Source organism: Oncorhynchus masou, chromosome 15, assembly GCF_036934945.1.
Source record: "Oncorhynchus masou masou isolate Uvic2021 chromosome 15, UVic_Omas_1.1, whole genome shotgun sequence".
Lineage (NCBI taxonomy): Eukaryota > Metazoa > Chordata > Actinopteri > Salmoniformes > Salmonidae > Oncorhynchus > Oncorhynchus masou.
Window position 1 is genome coordinate 38,333,188 of NC_088226.1, and position 21,955 is coordinate 38,355,142.

The window sequence follows — 21,955 nt, forward strand, 5'->3', positions numbered from 1 at the left end:
GAAAGGGGGGAGGGCGAGCAGACGAGATGAGAGAAATTGACAAGGGAAAGAGAAGGAGGGGGGAAGGAAAGAGGGAAGGAAAAAGAGAGGGAGGGGAGACAGTTCTGTAAATAAATGTGGGTATGTTCCTTCTGACAGATGGGAGGCTGGAGGCAGAGAGAGGCTGAGGTATTCCAGAACCTCACTTATAGTGCCTTTGGAAAGTATTCAGACCCCTTGACCTTTTCCACATTTTGTAACATTACAGTCTTATTCTAAAATGTATTAAATACATTTTTGCCCCTCAAATCTACATACAATACCCCATAATGACAAAGCAAAAACAGGTTTTTAAAATGTTTGCAAATGTATTACAAATAAAAAACAGAAATACATGATTTACATAAGTATTCAGACCCTTTGCTATGAGACTCAAAATTAAGCTCAGGGCATCCTGTTTTTATTGATCATCCTTCAGATGTGCCTATAATTTGACTGGAGTCCACCCCTGGTAATGATTTGGAAAGGCACACACACCTGTCTATATAAAGGTCCCACAGTTGACAGTGCATGTCAAAGCAAAAACCAAGCCATGATGCCGAAAGAATTGTCTGTAGAGCTCTGAGACAGGATTGTATCGAGGCTCAGATCTGGGGAATGGTACCAAAAAATGTCTGCAGCATCGAAGGTCCCCAAGAACATAGTGGCCTACATCATTCTTAAATGGTAGAAGTATGGAACCACCAAGACTGAGAACAGACGCTGGGAGACGAGAAGCAAGTACAGGGAGTGAATATTTAATAAATAACAGACGTGAAACAAAACAAGGACAGCGTCTGGACAAGGGGAAAAGAACGAGATTAACGCAGACACGGGGAAGCCGGCTGTTGCATGACGTGGGATGGGAGCCTGCCGAGCCAACCGAAGCAAGAAAACCACTCGAGCCAGCTAAGGCATGAAAGCCCGACGAGACAGCTGAGACACCCCCGGCACCCGGACCCGACGTCACCAACCCCAACGAATAAATAAATAAATAACTCCCCGATGCTTCCAATATTGGAGTTTGCATTCTGTGAGGACAGACGCTGGGAGACGAGAAGCAAGTACAGGAAGTGAATATTTAAATAATGGACATGAAACAAAACAAGGACAGCGTCTGGACAACGGGAACAAAACAACATTAATGTAGACACGGTGAAGAAACTGAGGAAGTGACAGATATAGGGGAGACAATCAATAAGGTAATGGAGTCCAGGTGAGTCCAATGAAGCGCTGATGTGTGTAACAATGGTGACAGGTGTGCGTAATTATGGGCCCTCGAGCGCCTGAGAGGGGGAGTGGGAGCAGGCGTTACAAAGACTCTTCCTAGAGCTAGCCTCCTGGCCAAACTGAGCAATGGGGACGGGAGAAGGGCCTTGGTCAGGGAGTTGACCAAGAACCTGATGTTCACTCTGACAGAGCTCTAGAGTTACTCTGAGGACATGGGAGAACCTTCCAGGAAAAACAACCATCTCTCAGCAACACTCCACCAATCAGGCCTTTATGGTAGAGTGGCCGGACGGAAGCCACTCCTCAGTAAATGGCAAATGACAGCCCGCTTGAAGTTTGCCAAAAGGCACTTAACCTCTTTGGGCTGAGATCCTGCTAACGGGATCGATATGACAGTCAGTGAATGTGCAGGGCGTAAAATTCAAAACAACAGAAATCCCACAATTAAAATTTCTCAAACATAAAAGTATTATACACCATTTTAAAGATGCACTTCTTGTTAATCCCACCCCAGTGTCCAATTTCAAAAAGGCTTTACAATGAAAGCAATCCAAACGATTAAGTTAGGTCAGAGCCAAGTCACAGAAAAACACAGCCATTTTTCCAGCCAAAGAGAGGGGTCACAAAAAGCAGAAATGGAGATTATTAATTAATTAATCACTAACCTTTGATGATCTTCATCAAATGACACTCGTAGGACGTCATGTATGTTTTGTTCGATAAAGTTCATTTTTATATTTAAAAAATCTCAGTTTACATTGGCGGGTTACGTTCAGTCATTCCAAAATATCCGGTGATTTTGCAGAGAGCCACATCAATTTAAAGAAATACACATAATAAACATTGATAAAAGATACAACTATTATACAAGGAACTTTAGATAAACTTCTCCTTAATGCAACCGCTGTGTCAGATTTCAAAAAAGCTTTACCGAAAAAGCACACCATGCAATAATCTGAGTACAGCGCTCAGAGACTAAAACAAGCCAAACAGATATCCGCCATGTTGTGTAGGCTTGGATGGGTTGTGTATCGGAGGACGCGTGACTTTCAACCTTCGTCTCTCCCGAGCCCGTACGGGAGCTGTAGCGATGAGACAAGATAGTAGCTACTAACAATTGGATACCACAACATTGGGGAGAAAAAGGGGTAAAATTCAATAATAATAAATAAAATTAAAATAGCATTATAAATATTCACTTACCTTTGATGATCTTCATCAGAATGCACTTCCAGGAATCCCAGTTCCACAATACATGTTTGTTTTGTTCGATAATGATCATTTATGTCCAAATACCTCCTTTTTGTTTGCGCGTTTAGCCCAGTAATCCAAATTCATGACACGCGATCACTCGGTGCAGACGAAAAGTCAAAAAGTTCCGTTACAGTCCGTAGAAACATGTCAAACGATGTATAGAATCAATCTTTATGAAGTTAACATAAATCTTCAATAATGTTTCAACCAGACAATTCCTTTGTCTGTAGAATTGCAATGGAACTCAAGCTAACCATCACGTGAACGAGCATGGCCAGCTCCCGGCTCTCTGGCAGACCTCTGAGTCATTCGAAAGTTCACCTTCCAACAGGACGACAACCCAAAGCACACAGCCAAGACAAAGCAGGAGTGGCTTCCGGACAAGTCTCTGAATGTGCATGAGTGGCCCAGCCAGAGCCCGGACTTGAACCCAATCGAACATCTCTGGAGAGACCTAAAAATAGCTGTGCAGCAACGCTCCCCAACCAACCTTACAGAGCTTGAGAGGATCTGCAGAGAAGAATGGGAGAAAGTCCCCAAATACAGGTGTGCCAAGCTTGTAGCGTCATACTCAAGAAGACTCGAGGCTGCAATCGCTCCCAAAGGTGATTAAACAAAATATTGAGTAAAAGGTCTGAATATTTAAAAAATATAAATAAATAAATAAATAAATAAATAAATAAATAAATATATATATATATATTTGCACAAATTTCAAAAAAACTTTTTGCTTTGTTATTATGGGGTATTGTGTATAGATTGATGAAATACAATTTAATACATTTTAGAATAAGGCTGTAAGATACCAAAAAAATGTCAAGGGGTCTGAATACTTCCCGAATGCACTATATCAAACACGCCATCATATCATGGCTGCCTCATCGGCACAACCATCACTGGACCACCACAGCAAGCATAAATGGCTAGAACACCAGCCCCATGGTCTGGTAGAGGACATTCAGAGAACCAGGGCAGGAACCAAAGACTTCAGCCTATAAGCAGAAACAGGGAGACCAGAGGTTTTATGGAAGAAGAACGCCATCTGCCTCTGCTCTGAAAAGGATAGAGTAGAGAAGAGAGAAGTCTACAATAAGTCTTTGTACTGTCTAAACAACCCAGTTATAAAAGCATTGGCCTGATTCTGTAGACATATCTATAGGGGGACAGGACTGGTGTGTGAGTACGCACATGCATTGCACACACACACAGCCTGAGGGGTTCTGGTTCTTGTCTCCGCAGAGAACCCTGTGCCCCCTTGCCAGCTGTGTGTCCTCGCAGTCTGCCACGCACTCTCGCTGCCGTGGCTATGACGTCACGGATAACCTAAACACCCCGTCAAGCTCCGGATAAAACACACACACACACACACACACACACACACACACACACACACACACACGCGCGCAGCGGAGGAAGAGACGCAGGCAGCCCCACTCAGCTTCCTGGAACCCACTGATTCTAAAGCTGGAGATGTTTTGTCTCCCGACTGCTGTAGAGGAGTCGGAGGTTCGGAGCGTTGGGAATACGGCCCTGGGAAATCTTGGATTTTGGAACACGGTAGCGGTGGTCTGTTTCCTGTATTGCAGGGCCACTTCCTTTTCACACAACAATAAAAAACTTAAAATGTGTACATTTTTCAGAGCCCCCCCCCCACAAAAAACCTGCCTCTATCAGTCTGTTAGCCAGGTAGTCAGTCAGCCAGGTCTCAGAAGATCCCTGTGAAACATGGTTCAATTTGTCAGGGGATCAGCCTAACCAAACAGCCCCCTAGCATGAATATGAACCCCCATGCCTTTCACCAAGCTGTCTGGATCACAAACAGTTTAGAGAACTGCGACCTCACGTAATCCCTCAATGCAGACATGTATCCTGCAGGTAGAAGCGTCAGTCTAACAGTGAAGGGGAACAGTGTAATAAGGGTACGAGGTTGTAATAAGGGTGTAATATAAATGTGCTTTGGGATGAGGGTGGGGTTAGCCATTTAGCGGCTAGTACTAAACTGTGTTTAAGCACAGCAGGGAAACACAAAGGCCATTATTACTGAGGGACATCAGTGGTCATACAGACACACACCCACGTGCGCGCACCCACACGTCTCGGTTTCTGTTGGAGGAGGCGAATGAGGTGAGATTGAGGATGGGAGAGGGTGGGACCAAAGAGAGAAAGCCAAGAAAGAGAAGAAACCCATGGATTCTCAAAAACACACCACTTGTTTGAAGCATTTTGTTGTTGAACAGAACTCATTTCATTTTCCAGATGATTTGGCCTAATCAGAGACATTCCTTCCTTATTTACACACTGCGATCCCCAGTCCCCTACTCGCTCTTATTAATAAAACATCGGGCTTTTACAATAGCCATCAATAAAATTCTCACATACAGGCAGAAGAGAAAATAAACTGAGGAGGAGACAAAAAGTAAAGGCATTAAACGGTAATTGAGTGAGCTGGAGGCACCACAGAATAAACATCAATTAGTACAGTGCCACTTTTAATGCAATACATTCTGACCACAGAGCACACGTGCACTCGGACGCATGCAAACACACACGTCGTTATTACATTTCCTTTCAATTTGTACAGCAACACCTGAGGTGTAGCTAATTTGGAATGACTCCAACTGACGACCTGCCAAACACAGAGAGAGACAGACAGAGAGACAGAGAGAGAGAGAGAGAGAGAGAGAGAGAGAGAGAGAGAGAGAGAGAGAGAGAGAGAGAGAGAGAGAGAGAGAGAGAGAGAGAGAGAGAGAGAGAGAGAGAGACAGAGAGAGAGAGAGACAGAGAGAGAGAGAGAGAGAGAGAGAGAGAGAGAGAGAGAGAGAGAGAGAGAGAGAGAGAGAGAGAGAGAGAGAGAGAGAGAGAGAGAGAGAGAGACAGAGAGAGAGACAGACAGAGAGACAGACAGAGAGACAGACAGAGAGACAGAGAGACAGAGAGAGAGAGAGAGAGAGAGAGAGAGAGAGAGAGAGAGAGAGAGAGAGAGAGAGAGAGAGAGAGAGAGAGAGAGAGAGAGAGAGAGAGACAAAGAAAGGATTCACAGTTTCACAGACGGCTGTGCTAACTGGGCCTGGCAATGAGCGACTGCTGGAGCCGCCTAGAGCCGTCTGGCATGTTACTAAAGCTTACCATTACCATATGCTGGGCTAGCACTCAGACATTCTTTTATAACCAACCAAAACAGGGCCTCTGAGAAGCATCATTCTAAAAACAGGTCATAATCAGAGGACTAAACACTGTAATGAGTCAGAATATACTCTCAAACCTGTAAAGTGAAGTGCATCCTAATGTCAAAGGTCAATTGGACTTTCACCTTACAGTCCATTGCTTCCTGACTCACAGGTCATTGGAGTCCATCAACGAGCACTACTTCCTGGGTCACTGAGGACTTGTGCTTCCCATTGGGTTCATATTGGGCATGATTAGTATAGTGAACGTGAGAAAGGATCTGTATTGTTCCCCTCGGTCATGTTAGGGCCGTTATCACCCCGATTACTCTTGCCTGCATTGTGTGGCCCTGCTCCATTTATTTAGATTCAGTTGCTAACAATGAAAACATTGCCTGCCTCCCCCCCCCCCCCCGCTCCTACCGGGCACAAACATTACATTAGGAAAGCGATAATAATAATGACAGAGGCATATAAATAGTAAGGGGAAGTAACTTAGTGGTTATGAGGGGAAATAAGAGTAAACAGACAAAAATATGAATGATAGAGTTGAACAATTGATTTCACTGAACTAACTGGCAGAGCGACAGTAGTCACAATGTTACCTCATGTATTATTTTAACCTTTATTTAACTAGGCAAGCAAATTCTTATTTACTATGACAGCCTAGGAACAGTGGGTTAACTGCCTTGTTCAGGGGCAGAACGACAGAGTTTTACCTTGTCAGCCTTCGGTTTACTGGCCCAACGCTCTAACCACTAGGTTACCTGCTGTCTATAAGGACACAGCAGAGCAGCAGTGCAGAGCAGCAGTGCAGATTGCCTCATGGCCCTGCCTGTGCCTGCTACCGTGCAAGTAGTGTGATTGACAGTTTAGAGCTGACGTGGTTTTAATGAAAGTGAATTAGGCGTGTTGTGGTTGGCTAGCCGTACTGCAGTACACTAAAGCACAGAGCACCACTCCACTGTAATCAACCACTGTTAGACCACACCGCACAGCCGCATGATGATACACACACACACAGACCCATGCATGTCCACACACACACACACACACACACACACACACACACACACACACACACACACACACACACACCAGAGTTCTGAGAAATGGTCAGGTGTTACCTCAAAAGTCATTAGATTAGATGTCCACTGCAAAAGAATACTTAACCTTATCCCAAACCATGCCTGGCTTAGTCTTACACACACCCCGAGCCCGACAAACTCTTACCTGCATCATGAGAGCCAAGTTCCGTCAACCCTGTAACAATTTTACATTCATAGTCTTAACAGTGTTAACATCTCTCGGTGTAATAACACACGTAAAATGTGTACCACACACTCTCTGTGTTGTATTTGAGTACTGTGTAGTATTGGCGTACTGTCTACCACACACTCTCTGTGTAGTAGTGGCGTACTGTGTACCACACACTCTCTGTGTAGTAGTGGCGTATTGTGTACCACACACTCTCTGTGTAGTAGTGGCGTACTGTGTGCCACACACTCTCTGTGTAGTAGTGGCGTACTGTGTGCCACACACTCTCTGTGTAGTAGTGGCGTACTGTGTACCACACACTCTCTGTGTAGTAGTGGCGTACTGTGTACCACACACTCTCTGTGTAGTAGTGGCGTACTGTGTACCACACACTCTCTGTGTAGTAGTGGCGTACTGTGTACCACACACTCTCTGTGTAGTAGTGGCGTACTGTGTACCACACACTCTCTGTGTAGTAGTGGCGTACTGTGTACCACACACTCTCTGTGTAGTAGTGGCGTACTGTGTACCACACACTCTCTGTGTAGTAGTGGTGTACTGTGTACCACACACTCTCTGTGTAGTAGTGGTGTACTGTGTACCACACACTCTCTGTGTAGTATTGGTGTACTGTGTACCACACACTCTCTGTGTAGTAGTGGTGTACTGTGTACCACACACTCTCTGTGTAGTAGTGGTGTACTGTGTACCACACACTCTCTCTGTGTAGTATTGGTGTACTGTGTACCACACACTCTCTGTGTAGTATTGGTGTACTGTGTACCACACACTCTCTGTGTAGTAGTGGTGTACTGTGTACCACACACTCTCTGTGTAGTAGTGGTGTACTGTGTACCACACACTCTCTGTGTAGTAGTGGTGTACTGTGTACCACACACTCTCTGTGTAGTATTGGTGTACTGTGTACCACACACTCTCTGTGTAGTATTGGTGTACTGTGTACCACACACTCTCTGTGTAGTAGTGGTGTACTGTGTACCACACACTCTCTGTGTAGTAGTGGTGTACTGTGTACCACACACTCTCTGTGTAGTATTGGTGTACTGTGTACCACACACTCTCTGTGTAGTATTGGTGTACTGTGTACCACACACTCTCTGTGTAGTAGTGGTGTACTGTGTACCACACACTCTCTGTGTAGTAGTGGTGTACTGTGTACCACACACTCTCTGTGTAGTAGTGGTGTACTGTGTACCACACACTCTCTGTGTAGTAGTGGTGTACTGTGTACCACACACTCTCTGTGTAGTAGTGGTGTACTGTGTACCACACACTCTCTGTGTAGTAGTGGTGTACTGTGTACCACACACTCTCTGTGTAGTATTGGTGTACTGTGTACCACACACTCTCTGTGTAGTAGTGGTGTACTGTGTACCACACACTGTGTACCACACACTCTCTGTGTAGTAGTGGTGTACTGTGTACCACACACTCTCTGTGTAATATTGGCGTACTGTGTACCACACACTGTGTACCACACACTCTCTGTGTAGTAGTGGTGTACTGTGTACCACACACTCTCTGTGTAGCAGTGGTGTACTGTGTACCACACACTCTCTGTGTAGTATTGGTGTACTGTGTACCACACACTCTCTGTGTAGCAGTGGTGTACTGTGTACCACACACACTCTGTGTAGTAGTGGTGTACTGTGTACCACACACTCTCTGTGTAGTAGTGGTGTACTGTGTACCACACACTCTCTGTGTAGTAGTGGTGTACTGTATCTTACCTGCGAGAGCATCCTGAGCCTCGAAGAAGGTGCTGAGGCCTCCCTTCACATAGGCCAGACTGCCCTCATTCTTCTTAGTGGCCTGCTTCTTCAGGTTACTGGCTGCCATACGCAACTGGTCGAAACTGAGAGGGGGGAGGGGGTACCATCAGTCAGAGGAGCTGTGTGTGCGTATTATTTTGTGTGTGTAACAGAGTGCATGTGCGCCGTGCCTGAGTGAGTGTGAGCTTGCGTGTCCGCAGGAGGGTGTGTGTCCCCCCCCCTGGGAGTGAACGGAGGTTTCCTCTGGAGGAAGAAACACATGCCCTGTCAACCAAAAACAACCCGACCCAATGGACCCTGAAGTTCTGCAGTAACTAGTCAGCACTCGGCAGGATCCAACCGTTAGACTGGGGGGGTTAGTTGGAGGGGAACCATGACAGATGAGGGAAAGGAAACCAGGGGAGTCTAATAATAACCTGACAGACAGGCTGACAAACACTGTCCTAGTATGACAAAGACCAGGGGTTAGAGGTCAACAAGAGAAAGGACACTTCCTTCACATGTCCAACGTTTTCTTGTTAGGTCAAAAATCAAGTAGGAATGGAGGTAGATTGTATTTGTTTACAGACTAAACCGGTCTCTGGGTCAGTGGATAGATTGGAAGGTCTGAGAACCATGTAAAAGACAACATTAAAAAGGTTCTCGTCTCAAGTCACAGCAATAGTTTCAAAAGTTGAACTACGCTGCCGACAAAGAAAACATCTAGGATTCATGTGTATGTTTGTGACTAGTAGTTTGGTTGTTTGGGCTGACGTTCATAAAGACGTTACAGTGCCTTCAGAAAGTATTCACACCCCTGGACTTTTTTCACAGTTTGTTCAGCTACAGGCTGTAATTTCGTTTACATTTTGTGTCCCTAGTGGACACAGAATACCCCACAATGTCAAAGTGGAATTTTGATTTTAGAAATGTTTAGAAATGATAAAACATTTAAAGCTGCAATGTCTTGAGTCAATAAGTATTCAACTCCTTTCTTATGGCAAGCCTGAATATATTCAGGAGTAAAGACTTGCTTAACAAGTCACATAATAAATTGCATGGACCTAATGTGCAATATTAGTGGTTAACAACATTTTTGAATGATTACACCATCTCTGTACCCCACACATACAATTATCTGTGAGGGCCCCCAGTCAAGTATTGAATTTCAAGAACAAATTCAACCACAAAGATAAGGGAGGTTTTCCAATGCCTCGCAAAGAAGGGCACCTATTGGTTGATGGATAAAAAATAAATAAAAAGCAGACACTGAATATCCCTTTGAGCATGGTGAAGTTATTAATTACGCTTCAGTTAGTGTATCAATACACCCAGTCGTCCTTCCTAACTCAGATGCCAGAGAGGAGTAAAACCGTTCCGAGTAATGGTGATTTTAAAACCGTTCCAGAGTTTAATGGCTGTGATGGGAGAAAACTGAGGCTGAATCAAAAACATTGTCGCTACTCCACAATACAAACCTAAATGACAGAGTCCAAAGATGGAAGTCTGTACAGAATAAAAATAATTCCAAAACATGCAATAACTTTGCAATAAGGCACTAAAGTAATACTCCAAAAAAATGTGCCAAAGAAATGAACTTCCTGTCCTGAATACAAAGCATTATGTGGGGCAAATCCAACACAACACATCACAGACTACCACTCTTCATGTTATGGATATGCTCGTCATTGGCCAAGGATTAGAGAGTTTTTATTTAGGACAAAAAGAAACAGAACATAATTAAGCACAGGCAAAATCCTAGAACCTGGACTTGGTTCAATCTGCTTTCCAACAGACACTGGGAGACAAATTCACCTTTCAGCAGGACAATAACCTAAAACTCACAGCCAAATATTTCACAGTTGCAAACCAAGACGATGGAGTGGTCTACTTGCAGTTTTGACTTATGGTAAATCAATTTGGAAATCTATGCAAAGACTTGAAAATGGCTGTCTAGCAATGATCAACAACCAACTTGACAGAGCTCGAGGAGTTAAAAAAAAATAATAATGGGCAAATATATTACAATCCAGACGTGCAAAACTCTTAGAGATTTACCCAAGGTGATTATTGATTCAGGGTGTTGAAAACTTACTGTATCTAATCAAGATGTTAGTTTGTTGTTGTTGTTAATCTTATAATTTACACTTTGACATGAGTATTTAATGTAGATCGATAAAAAAAGAAGACAATTCAATCCACTTCTAACCCAATTTGTAACACAAAAAGTGCTGTCTGATTGGCTGGTATAGGAGAAAGATGGTAGTGATTGGCTGTGTCTCTTAGACCCAGAGGCCGTAAAAAAAAAAAAAGAATTGGTTGGTCTGACCTACCTGGTGACAGAGTGGTTCTCGATAAGGTACCAAGTCGCTGAGAAGTTCTCGCTGGTGAACTCTCCACTCACACCTGGAAACAATGCCTCCAGATCTTTCAGAGGGACCTTACCCCTGGGGGAGAAAACACACACACATACAAGAGATTACCAAGGAAACCCTATTAAATATGTATGTTTTATGTCTCCTATGTTATGATCATGCTGTGGTCCCTGTATGGTTCAGTTGGTAGAGCATGGTGCTTGCAATGCCAGGATTGTGGGGTTTGAATCCCGGGGCCACCAATATGTAAAATGGATGCATGCATGACTGCAAGTCACTTTCAGTTAAGTGTGTACTAAAAGGCATATTTTATTATGCTGCAAAACCCATTTCCCTTCTTGATAATAAAGTTGGTTTAGATTTGTTCATGTTCCAACACTGAATTAGAGGGAATGCTTACAACCGTACATAGTTACTCAAATAAGAAAGAACATTTACCAGTTACATTATACAAAATAACAAGAACTTCATTCCATAATGTGAAAGGTAAGTTGACGTGTTGGTATAAAGTCCTCCAGCGGGGTCAGCGTGAGGCCAGGCCGTGCCCAAAGAGGAAGGCCCGGGCATGGGAAGAGCAGTGTGTGACGCCACTGGAGGACCCAGAAGTTGTTTGGAACGTTTGATCTGTGGTAATGACCCGTGGGCTACACAAACTAAACTCTAAAATGAAACCCACCACCCCACCCAGCCTCTACTGTACTGGAACACACTGAGCCCTGAGGGGATAAACACACACACACACACACACACACACCGCAGAGCAGAATTATCTCAGTGCCGATCGGTAAAGATGGGTAGTCATGGGAAAGAAATGGTAGAAAGAGAGGGAGGGTGAAACTGCAAGTTTGATCACCATGAAAGTTTAACGTCAATTAACCTCTCAAAACTCTTTGGTCTCAAAGTTCTCGTGCTGCTTCTTGTAGCGGAGTGGCTCAGTTGGTAAGAGTGTTTCGCTAGCAATGTACAGGTTGCAGACTGAATTCCTAGACCATGTACACACAATAAAAATGTACTCACCGCACTGTTAGGCGCTTTACAACGCGTCGACTAAGTGGCATATAACAGTTGAAGTCCGAAGCTCACATACACTTAGGTTGGGAGTCATTAAAACTTGTTTTTCAACTACTCCACAAATATCTTGTTAACAAACTATAGTTTTGGCAAGTCGGTTAGGACATCTACTTTGTGCATGACACAAGCCATTTTTCCAACAATTGTTTACAAACAGATTATTTAACTTATAATTCACTGTATCACAATTCCAGTGGGTCAGAAGTTTACATACACTAAGTTGACTGGGCCTTTAAACAGCTAGGACAATTCCAGAAAATGATGTCATGGCTTTAGAAGCTTCTGATAGGCTAATTGACATAATTTGAGTCAATTGGAGGTGCACCTGTGGATGTATTTCAAGGCCTACCTTCAAACTCGGTGCCTCTTTGCTTGACATCATGGTAAAACCAAAAGAAATCAGCAAAGACCTCAGAAAGAAATGTGTAGACCTCCACAAGTCTGGTTCATCCCTGGGAGCAATTTCCAAACGTTCATCTGTACAAACAATATTACGCAAGTATAAACACCATGGGACCACACAGCCATCATAACGCTCAGCAATGAGGTGCGTTCTGTCTCCTAAAGATGAACGTACTGTGGTGTGAAAAGTGCAAATCAATCCCAGAACAACAGCAAAGGACCTTGTGAAGATGCTGGAGGAACAGGTACAAAAGTATCTATATCCACAGTAAAACAAGTCCTATATTGACATAACCTGAAAGGCTGCTCAGCAAGGAAGAAGCCACTGCTCCAAAACCACCCTAAAAAAGCAAGACTAAAAAAGCAAGTGCACATGGAGACAAAGATCATACTTTTTTGGAGAAAATGTCCTCTGGTCTGATGAAACAAAAATAAAACTATTTGGACATAATGACCATTGTTATGTTTGGAGGGAAAAGGGGGAGGCTTGCAAGCCGAAGAATACCATCCCAACCATGAAGCACAGGGGTGGCTGCATCATGTTGCGGGGGTGCTTTGCTGCAGGAGGGACTGGTGCACTTCACAAAATAGATGGCATCATGAGGGTGGAAAATTATGTGGATATATTGAAGCAACATCTCAAGACATCAATCAGGAAGTTAAAGCTTCGTTGCAAATGAGTCTCCCAAATGGACAATGACCACAAGCATACTTCCAAAGTAAGGGCAAAATGGCTTAAGGACAACAAAGTCAAGGTACTGGAGTGGCCATCACAAAGCCCTGGCCTCAATCCAATAGAAAATGTGTGGGCAGAACTGAAAAAGTGTGTGCGAGCAAGGAGGCCTACAAACCTGACTCAGTTACACCAGCTCTGGCAGGAGGAATGGGCCAAATTCACCCAACTTATTGTGGGAAGCTTGTGGAAGGCTATCTGAAACGTTTGACCCAAGTTTAAATTGTTTAAGGCAATGCTACCAAATACTAATTGAGTGTATATAAACTTCTGACCCACTGGGGATGTGATGAAATAGATAAAAGCTGAAATAAATCACTCTACTATTATTCTGACATTTCACATTCTTAAAATAAATTGGTGATCCTAACTGACCTAAGACAGGGAATTTTTACTAGGATCAAATGTCATGAATTGTGAAAAACTGAGGTTACATTTTTTTGGCTAAGGTGTATAAACTTTCGACTTCAACTGTACATATGTATCTCGAAAGAGAGCGAGAGAGAAAAAGAGAGGGAGATTGAGAGAGCGTAAAAGAGAACTGTCGCAGTCTGTTCAGTTATTCCCTCACCTCCAAACCTGGCAAAGTATCAAAGCCTGCTTTAACATGTATCGGGCTCTGCTGCTCTGCTCTACACAGACGGACAGGAAGCACATACGTATACGCTGAGAGAAACCCTGCCCAAGTTCAGTAGGCTAACTCAAAATAAGCAGTTACAGTCCTGACTCCGGAAATGATCACTCGAGCATCGCGGCTTGGACGATGCTAGGACGGGGTTTGTTAAACAAAAAGGAACACGTTGATGATGACATCACCAGGAAGTGTTTCGCAGACCAACAAGAGGACTTTCTTTAAAAATATATACTTTTTCACACAATATAATCATATAAAGAAAACAGACAGACCCAAACATCAATGATATCAAAGCTGCCCAGACCCACATGCTCCTACTGCATTTATCTCCAGTGATTGTAAGACTCTATGCCATATGACCTCAAATTGAGCTATTCTGCATTTCCTCTGTCACCCACACCTTTTCAATATTGAAATAATAATGCATTTGATTCTTCCACTGTCTTAAGGATGGAGGATAATTTGATTTCCAGTTTTTAAGTAAACATTTTTCAAAATGATTGACAAGAAAAGTATGGTCCAACCCATTTGGTATCTCAACACACCCTCATATGCCATGTGTTGACGTATGCAGATAGACAGACTAAAAGTTAATTTAGATTGTAAAAAGACCATCCATAAACATTGACTTTATAGCACTCCCAGATAATTGAATCACACTTAACACGACTCCGCAGGTGTACTGTAAAATTTGTGAATTTTGTCTCTTGTATAATAAATATACATTTGTTTATAATGGATTAAGCGTACATTTTAGTTAACTTCATTTCCTTAGTTATGTTCCAGCACACCCTCCATCATGTGCCAAAATCAGTTATTTTTTTGTTTTGGTTCCAATAGTTAATATTTTTTTCCTAGAGATTGTCAATTAGATATACTAAACCTTGCAGAGAGCCTATCTTACTTATCATAGTTATACCCTTTTCTGACTCAATTAGGATTCCCTCAACATTGCTCTGATGTCTAAGACTTAAAATTAACATTTTGTGATATAAAACCTTTAATTTTCATGTATCTGAAAACGCCTACATTAGTCAATCCAAAATGGCTTTTATTTTGTAATGGAAATAATGGTATTTCCGATTACCAAGCCATTTACAGTTTCTATGCCTTGATTTTTACATATGGGCCAATTTATCGGTGAATTCTGAAAAGCTTTCCCAGGATTGTTCCATAGGGGGTTGTTTTTAAGGTGTGATATTGGATCTTGTAGAATGCATTTCATTTTCTTCCATATTGTTGTATTGTTCTTAACTATGAAGTTGTTAATGTTCTTAGCTTAATGCTTTGAAAATAGACACGTAAAAAGATTCTGGGGTAGGGCATGCACATCTTCAATATGCATAACAATATTTTAATTAACTTTTTTTTTAAGTTAACCTTTATTTAACTAGGCAAGTCATTTAAGAACAAGTTCTTATTTACAATGACGGCCTAGGAACAGTGGGTTAGCTGCCATGTTCAGGGGCAGAACGACAGAGTTTTAACTTGTCAGCTCGGGGATTCGATCTAGCAACCTTTCGGTTACTGGCCCAACACTAACCACTAGGCTACCTGCCGTCCCAAATATGTTGCAAGTAAAAGCCTTGGGTGGCGAGTTGATACAATTCCAGGCCTGGAAGATTTAAAACACCCTCAGACTTCGGGAGAAGAACACTTTGATTTGCATATACACCACTGTTCAAAGAAATGTCCTTGTTTTTGAAAGAAAAGCACATTTTTGGTCCATTAAAATAACATAGAATTTATCAGAAATACAGTGTAGACATTGCTAATGTTGTAAATGACTATTGTAGCGAGAAACGGCAGATTTTTTATGGAATATCTACATAGGCATGCAGAGGCCGATTATCAGCAACTATCACTCCTGTGTACCAATGGCACGTTGTGTTAGCTAATCCAAGTTTATAATTTTAAAAGGATAATTGATCATTAGAAAACCATTTAGCATAAACTGTTGTTTCTGATTAAAGAAGCAATAAAACTGGACTTCTTTAGACTAGCTGAGTATCTGGAGCATCAGCATTTGTGGGTTCGATTACAGGCTCAAAATGGCCAGAAACAAAGACCTTTCTTCTGAAACTCGTTAGTCTATTCTTGTTCTGAGAAACAAAGGCCATTCCATGCAAGAAATTGTCAAGAAACTGAAGATCTCATTCAACGCTGTGTCCTACTCCCTTCACAGAACAGCGCAAACTGGCCTTAACCAGAATAGGAAGAGGAGTGGGAGGCCCCGGTTCACAACTGAGCAAGAGGACAAGTACATTAGAGTGTCTAGTTTGAGAAACCAGGGTGGCTACTTTGACGAATCTCAAATATAAAATATATGTTGAATAACAATATATGTTGAACAGTTTTTTGGTTACTACATGATCCCAAATGTGTTATTTAAATCGTTTTTTTTATGTATTCACTGTTAAAAATAAAGAAAAACCCTTGAATGAGTAGGTGTACTGGTACTGTACCTGAATGTACCTGACTAACATTGAAAACTCAATGCCCCCCTTGTTAAAAATATTTTCAGAATACTCTAAAATCTCAAGATATAAAAATAAAGTGGGGAAAAAAACAGAAATAATGGCTAAAATAAAGTTAAAAAATAAATGATTGCTGTAGAGCATGAGTTAAGTGTACCACAACAAGATGACTTCTTGTTTGACCTCTCTGTTAGTATAACCAACCAGTGACATCACCACCAGACAAACCTGCTTAAAAATCGGTTCAAGACATCATAATTATAATCATGATGGGTTTAAACGTATTAATTACTAAACGTAATAATTACTATAACAAAAAGGTTGTCCGACTTTGTCCGCTTCAATTCTTCTGGTCAGCTATTTCCAGTTTGAACAGCTAGCCATCGTCTCTATAGTGAACAGAATTGGCTACATTCATTAATGTGATGCGTTTGTGTATTGTGCACTGTGTATGTGTGCGTGTGACCCTTTTCGAGTGTGTTGACTGTACTATGTGGTTATAACATGAAGAGAAGAGCCGTACGGTTTCTTAGTTAGAGCTAACTGACTGTGTTGTAGTAGACTACCAGTAGGCCCAGGAAAGTGACCCTGGACATGGAGGGTTTGCAGCCCAGTCAGGGGCTCTCCTCCCTGTCCACGAGCGATCACTTGCCCCCTGGATCCCCTGGCCTCTCTAAACCAAACAAACATCAGAGGGCCTAGAGCACAGATATACCAGAACTAAACATTACATTACAGACTGTACATTCCCTGCCAGTCGCGTGGGAGGCAGAAGCCACACCATACGACCTGCCTGCTATGGCCATGTGTGGTGGCTTGCAATCTTTCTATTCCACTGTTTCCTCTCTTCTTTCTCCTTCCTTTCAGGCCATGTGTAGTGGGTTGCAATGTTTCTTTCCAACTCATTCCGCTCTTCTTTCTTTCCCTCTCCTTTAAACACAATTATGGTGTTTCCAGTGCCTTTGTGCAGCAGTTAAAGCCAGTTGTAGCCATTGCTGTGTTGGCATAACATTTCAAACATCTCCACATGGGGATTGTTTGTTTGTTAGACTCAATGACTTAAGCCTGTGTGTGGGTGTGTGTGTGTGTGTGTGTGTGTGTATGTATGTATGTATGTGTGTGTGTCCCTACTTGTCAAAGTCGATGCCTAGCGGATTGCTGGGCCGTAGGGAGAGGGGGGAGATGCCTTTGTAGCGGTCGGTTCTCATGTCGTAATAGTTCATCTCATCCACCCACACAGCAGACTGGTCCAGAATACCTACAGCACAGACACACATCATCGCTAAGAGGACAGCCCAGATCACACACACTCAATTATAGTACCCGACAGAGCTACTATACAGTTTGTAAAGCAACACAGGACAATAGAGTATGGGTTTGTGGTGTGTTTCCATACTCTATTTCCTAGTTGCCTGAGTTTGGAAAAACTGAGGAAGATTGTTCTTGTGCAACGGAGTAGTCAGTAGAGTTCCTCTGATGATTGACAAAGAGAGATGTGTTTGTAGATTTATATTAGAACTGCCGTGGTCGCCGAGGGCAGAAGGAGTATCTTACCGATCTTCTCAGCCTTGAGCAGTTTGAAGGAGACGGTGGAGGTGCCGTGGCCTCCTGACTTGGTGCTGACGATGATCTCTCCCTTATCGTCTTTGGCTGGGCCCACACGACACACTATCTTACTGGCTGACATCCACTCAGCCGTCAGCAAGCAGTTGTGACCACATATGGACAGACCTGAGAGAGAGAGAAGAGGAGATCAAGAGGAGAGAGAGAAAGAAGTGAGGCTAATCAAATATATAGGCGAGCTAACAGCAACAGGACAAACAACCAAGTAATAACATGAGAGAAACACTGAGAGAAAAGGCATGACACGTTGACACAAACAGCAGTTTAATAAACCCGTCATTAGGGGTCAAAGTTCAGGCCAGGTCCAGTCAGTCCTGTGGGTGGCCCTGACACGAGTCTCTCACAGCTTCATCATTCTGTCCACACAGAGTGCTGTCACTTCAATGCTAAGTGGCTCAATAAATATATATTTACTGTACTTTTACACTCTCTGACCCTTCTTCTCCTTGTCAGTGTGAACACTGGAATAAAGAGAGAGCGAGACACAGAGAGCAAAACCCCTTCCTCTGATTTATCTGACTAGATGGAACTCGACAGTGTCAGACATGTGTAATCAAAGATCATAAAAGGCTGTGAGAGATGATACAAAAATAACCCTTGAAACAAACTGTGAATAATAATATGGCCATTAAATTACAGCACATTTCCTGCCTCTGAACTGGTCATATGCAAAAACACTATTTTTTTGCTATCTAACATATACATTAAAAGGCTAAATGTTAGGCTCTTGGAACATTAGTGGTCAGAAATAGATCCAAATGATTGGCCAGGACTCTGCCTGCCAAGTCCACAGCAGTATGTGTGAGAACATGTCTTTCATTCGCGGACGTCTTGATTTTAAATCCTGAAAATAACACACTGAAATTCTAGGTATATTCTAATTGGTGACATTTTGACAATATAAAAAAAGTTGGACATTTATATTAAAATAAATGTATATTAAAATACATTATGTTCATAAAATGCAGAAGAAAAAAAATGGGGTAGTGGAGTTTATTTTTGTTTCACTAGCGCTACTCTTTTTCAAAGTAAAAAAAAGTGGCCACAGATACTTAGCTTTTAAAAAAATGTGTTCTGTTTTAAAAGTTCGGTTAAAAAAAAAAAAAATTCTGTGAAACAAATTCACTCATTATAAAATATATTACACTTTTTGGCAATTCAATTCAGATTACATTTAAACAAAACATGCAGTATTTCGATAAAATTATTAACATGGTAAGTATTTTAACCAACAATCTGTTCTACTTAAAAACATTTATTAAACAAATCATGTTCACTTATATTCCAATTTTTTTGTAGAACATTTGAAAGGCCACCCCCATCTTGGTGGTGTACAGTTTGTTATTTTTTGCATTTTTTCTTGCAGTTCAAATGTGTTCTCCATGGAGCTGAGATCCATTTTTAAATTTTAAAGCAAATTTCCTGCAATTCTACACATCTACACATTTACCATAGAGCTGAGACAACATTTTTCAGTTTTAAGGCTAATTTTATGCAACTCTGTGCATTTTGCCATGGCTAAATCTGTGTTCTTACGCACAAACATAACAAAATCAATACTGCTAAATTCATTGCTTTTGGAATTTAATACTCCCTAGTTTTTATTTTGGTGATTGTTAGTTCTCAAAGACTAAAGAAATATATAGGTCTATTATCTTTCATACATAGTTTATATCTGGTTTCAGGTGTTGAAGATTTTCCATGCCGAAAATATATTTAAAACAATATTATTCTATTTTTTTACATGCTTAGTCGGCCTGCCCAAGGATTACAATAGCAGAAAAATCTCCGCCAAAGGCATCCAATTCAATATGATTCAGATATCCAATAATTTTCTTCAGCATACAGAATCACATTTTAATGTGCACATTTAGTTAAATGACATTCTAAAATGTTATAGTATTTATTTTTTCACTTAACCAATGTTGATTAAAACTCGGTATCTTGGGTGTTTTAAATGCATCCGGTTAAAACGAAACAAAAAAGCAATTTCATCTAATCTAATCTAATGTGTTTTCCACTTCATAAAGTCATGAAAACCCATTCAATTTGATCAACAGCAACAAACAGTCCGTGTAATGTAAGCAGAGCCTAACCATCGCTGACTGGTCCAGAGAGTTCTGTGGTAGACTGTAGGCTAGTAAGGCTCTAGCCTGGCTCTGGGTAAATTAGTTACGGAGTCCAACTGCGGACGGGTCATAACGGCATGAACTCTACTGTACACAGTCTAACACTCTCTCTCTCACACACACACACACACACATATCATCAGTGCCAGTGAAAACATTCACATCACAAACAGAATAATTGAATGCATCAAAAACAACCGCACCAATGAATTCACACACTGGCTCATTTTGAGATGACCATTACAGGAAAGTGGGAGACAAAACATTCTAGGAAGTGATTGGACTGTTGGAAGTCAAATCTAAATAACAGTGTGTGTGTGTGTGTGTGTGTGTGTGTGTGTGTGTGTGTGTGTTAGTGCTGTGATGGTCATGGAATTTCAGGTGTCATGGTTGGCGTGTCATATGTGCACAGTTATCAGCACCACACTAGCGGATATGGGCCTAACTGTCTTGCTCTTGCTGTTGAATAATTCATTAATTGTCAGACACACAGACACCCAACCTTCTTTTTTAACAGACATTTATTTAACATAAATCAATAAAAACCTGCATTGTATTATAGAAAGTCTACACAAACTTTGTCTACTAAAGTGCCATAGGCTAGCGCTTATACGATAAATTACCACTAACAACAGCAACATAAATAGGTAAGAGCAAATATTAACAGTATATCTATAGGGCAATAATAAAACAAAAATAAATAAATGAATATAGAATAAAATGTTTTGCTATTTTATAGCAAACGACGACAGCTTGTAAAATGCAAACTATGCATATTGACTTTGTCCGGCTTGCAGCACAAGCGGACAGGGTTAACAAATGTATCCCCACAGTGCTGAACATTCGCTCTGATGAGGTGTTCCTTTGCTCAAATACACATGCATTTGCGTGCCAGCTTCGACATCAATGGATAGCCAATCTGGTTGTCTCACCACCAGGTCAGGGGATTATTTGTTGGGTCAGGCTGTTCCTGCAGGTAGTTAGTAGGTTCGGTGTCTGCACGGACTCGGAGGGGAACAGGGGCAGTGTTTTGAACCCTTCGCTTCTGGAGGAGATCCCCTAAATTCCTTTTCTTGGCAGACGGTGGCGCACTCGCACCATCATTCGAGTCATCATCTCACTCAGTTGCAATAGCAGCAATTGCACCGACACCCCGGCTCCGGCGCCCCCTGCTTCCACAATCTCTTTGAAGAGTGCATCTCTCATCTCGTTCAAATCATCCCCTTTGTATCTTGGGTCGAGGAGGGAAGACAAGGATAAAAGCCATTTTATTTCCGGTAGGCTGTACTTGTCCTCGAGAACATCTTCTGGACATCTCCCTATTGTGGCTTTGTGTCAGGCCGGTGTCGATGGAGAGGCCGGCATGAGCAGATCTTCCCCCAGTAACTGGAACACAGGCTCCACTGATGAGACGGGACGTAACTCTCAACCGAGAGGACATCAGTGAAGTCAGCCACAGGTTTCAGTGCTGCCATTTTAGGATGAGGTGATTATGTTTACGATCCGAGACCAGGACTCGTTCAATGGCTGGTGCTTACTCCAAAACCCGCTCTACCATTTTTGGTTAAACAATGCCTTGGAAGAAAACATTTGGTTGGCAGGATAACACAAACAAACGTCAATATGCATAGTCTGCAATGTACAAGCTGTCGCCGTTTGCTATAAATGACAACCCCCCCCCCTCAACATTGAATGATTCAATGTTGCATTACTATAAGCCAATAGTAATTTCACAATGAAGAAAAAGGTATTCAATGCACCTGAATAACATAATTCTACGTGAACAATAATTTAATGTAGCATAGCAGCTATTCCC

General features: G+C 42.0%; 1 protein-coding gene across 5 annotated transcripts in view; it reads right to left on the reverse strand.

Annotated features, from left to right (window-relative positions):
• The window catches only part of LOC135556226 (exocyst complex component 2-like), a 94,074-nt gene that overhangs the window by 48,982 nt on the left and 23,137 nt on the right, over positions 1-21,955 (reverse strand). For all 5 annotated transcript variants that reach the window (XM_064989242.1, XM_064989241.1, XM_064989244.1 and 2 more), the window contains 4 exons: positions 17,942-18,118; positions 17,519-17,645; positions 11,029-11,142; positions 8,675-8,799 (listed from right to left, as the gene is read on the reverse strand). In XM_064989242.1, coding sequence (XP_064845314.1) covers positions 8,675-8,799; positions 11,029-11,142; positions 17,519-17,645; positions 17,942-18,118 — 543 coding nt within the window. The remainder of the gene's footprint in view (positions 1-8,674; positions 8,800-11,028; positions 11,143-17,518; positions 17,646-17,941; positions 18,119-21,955) is intronic.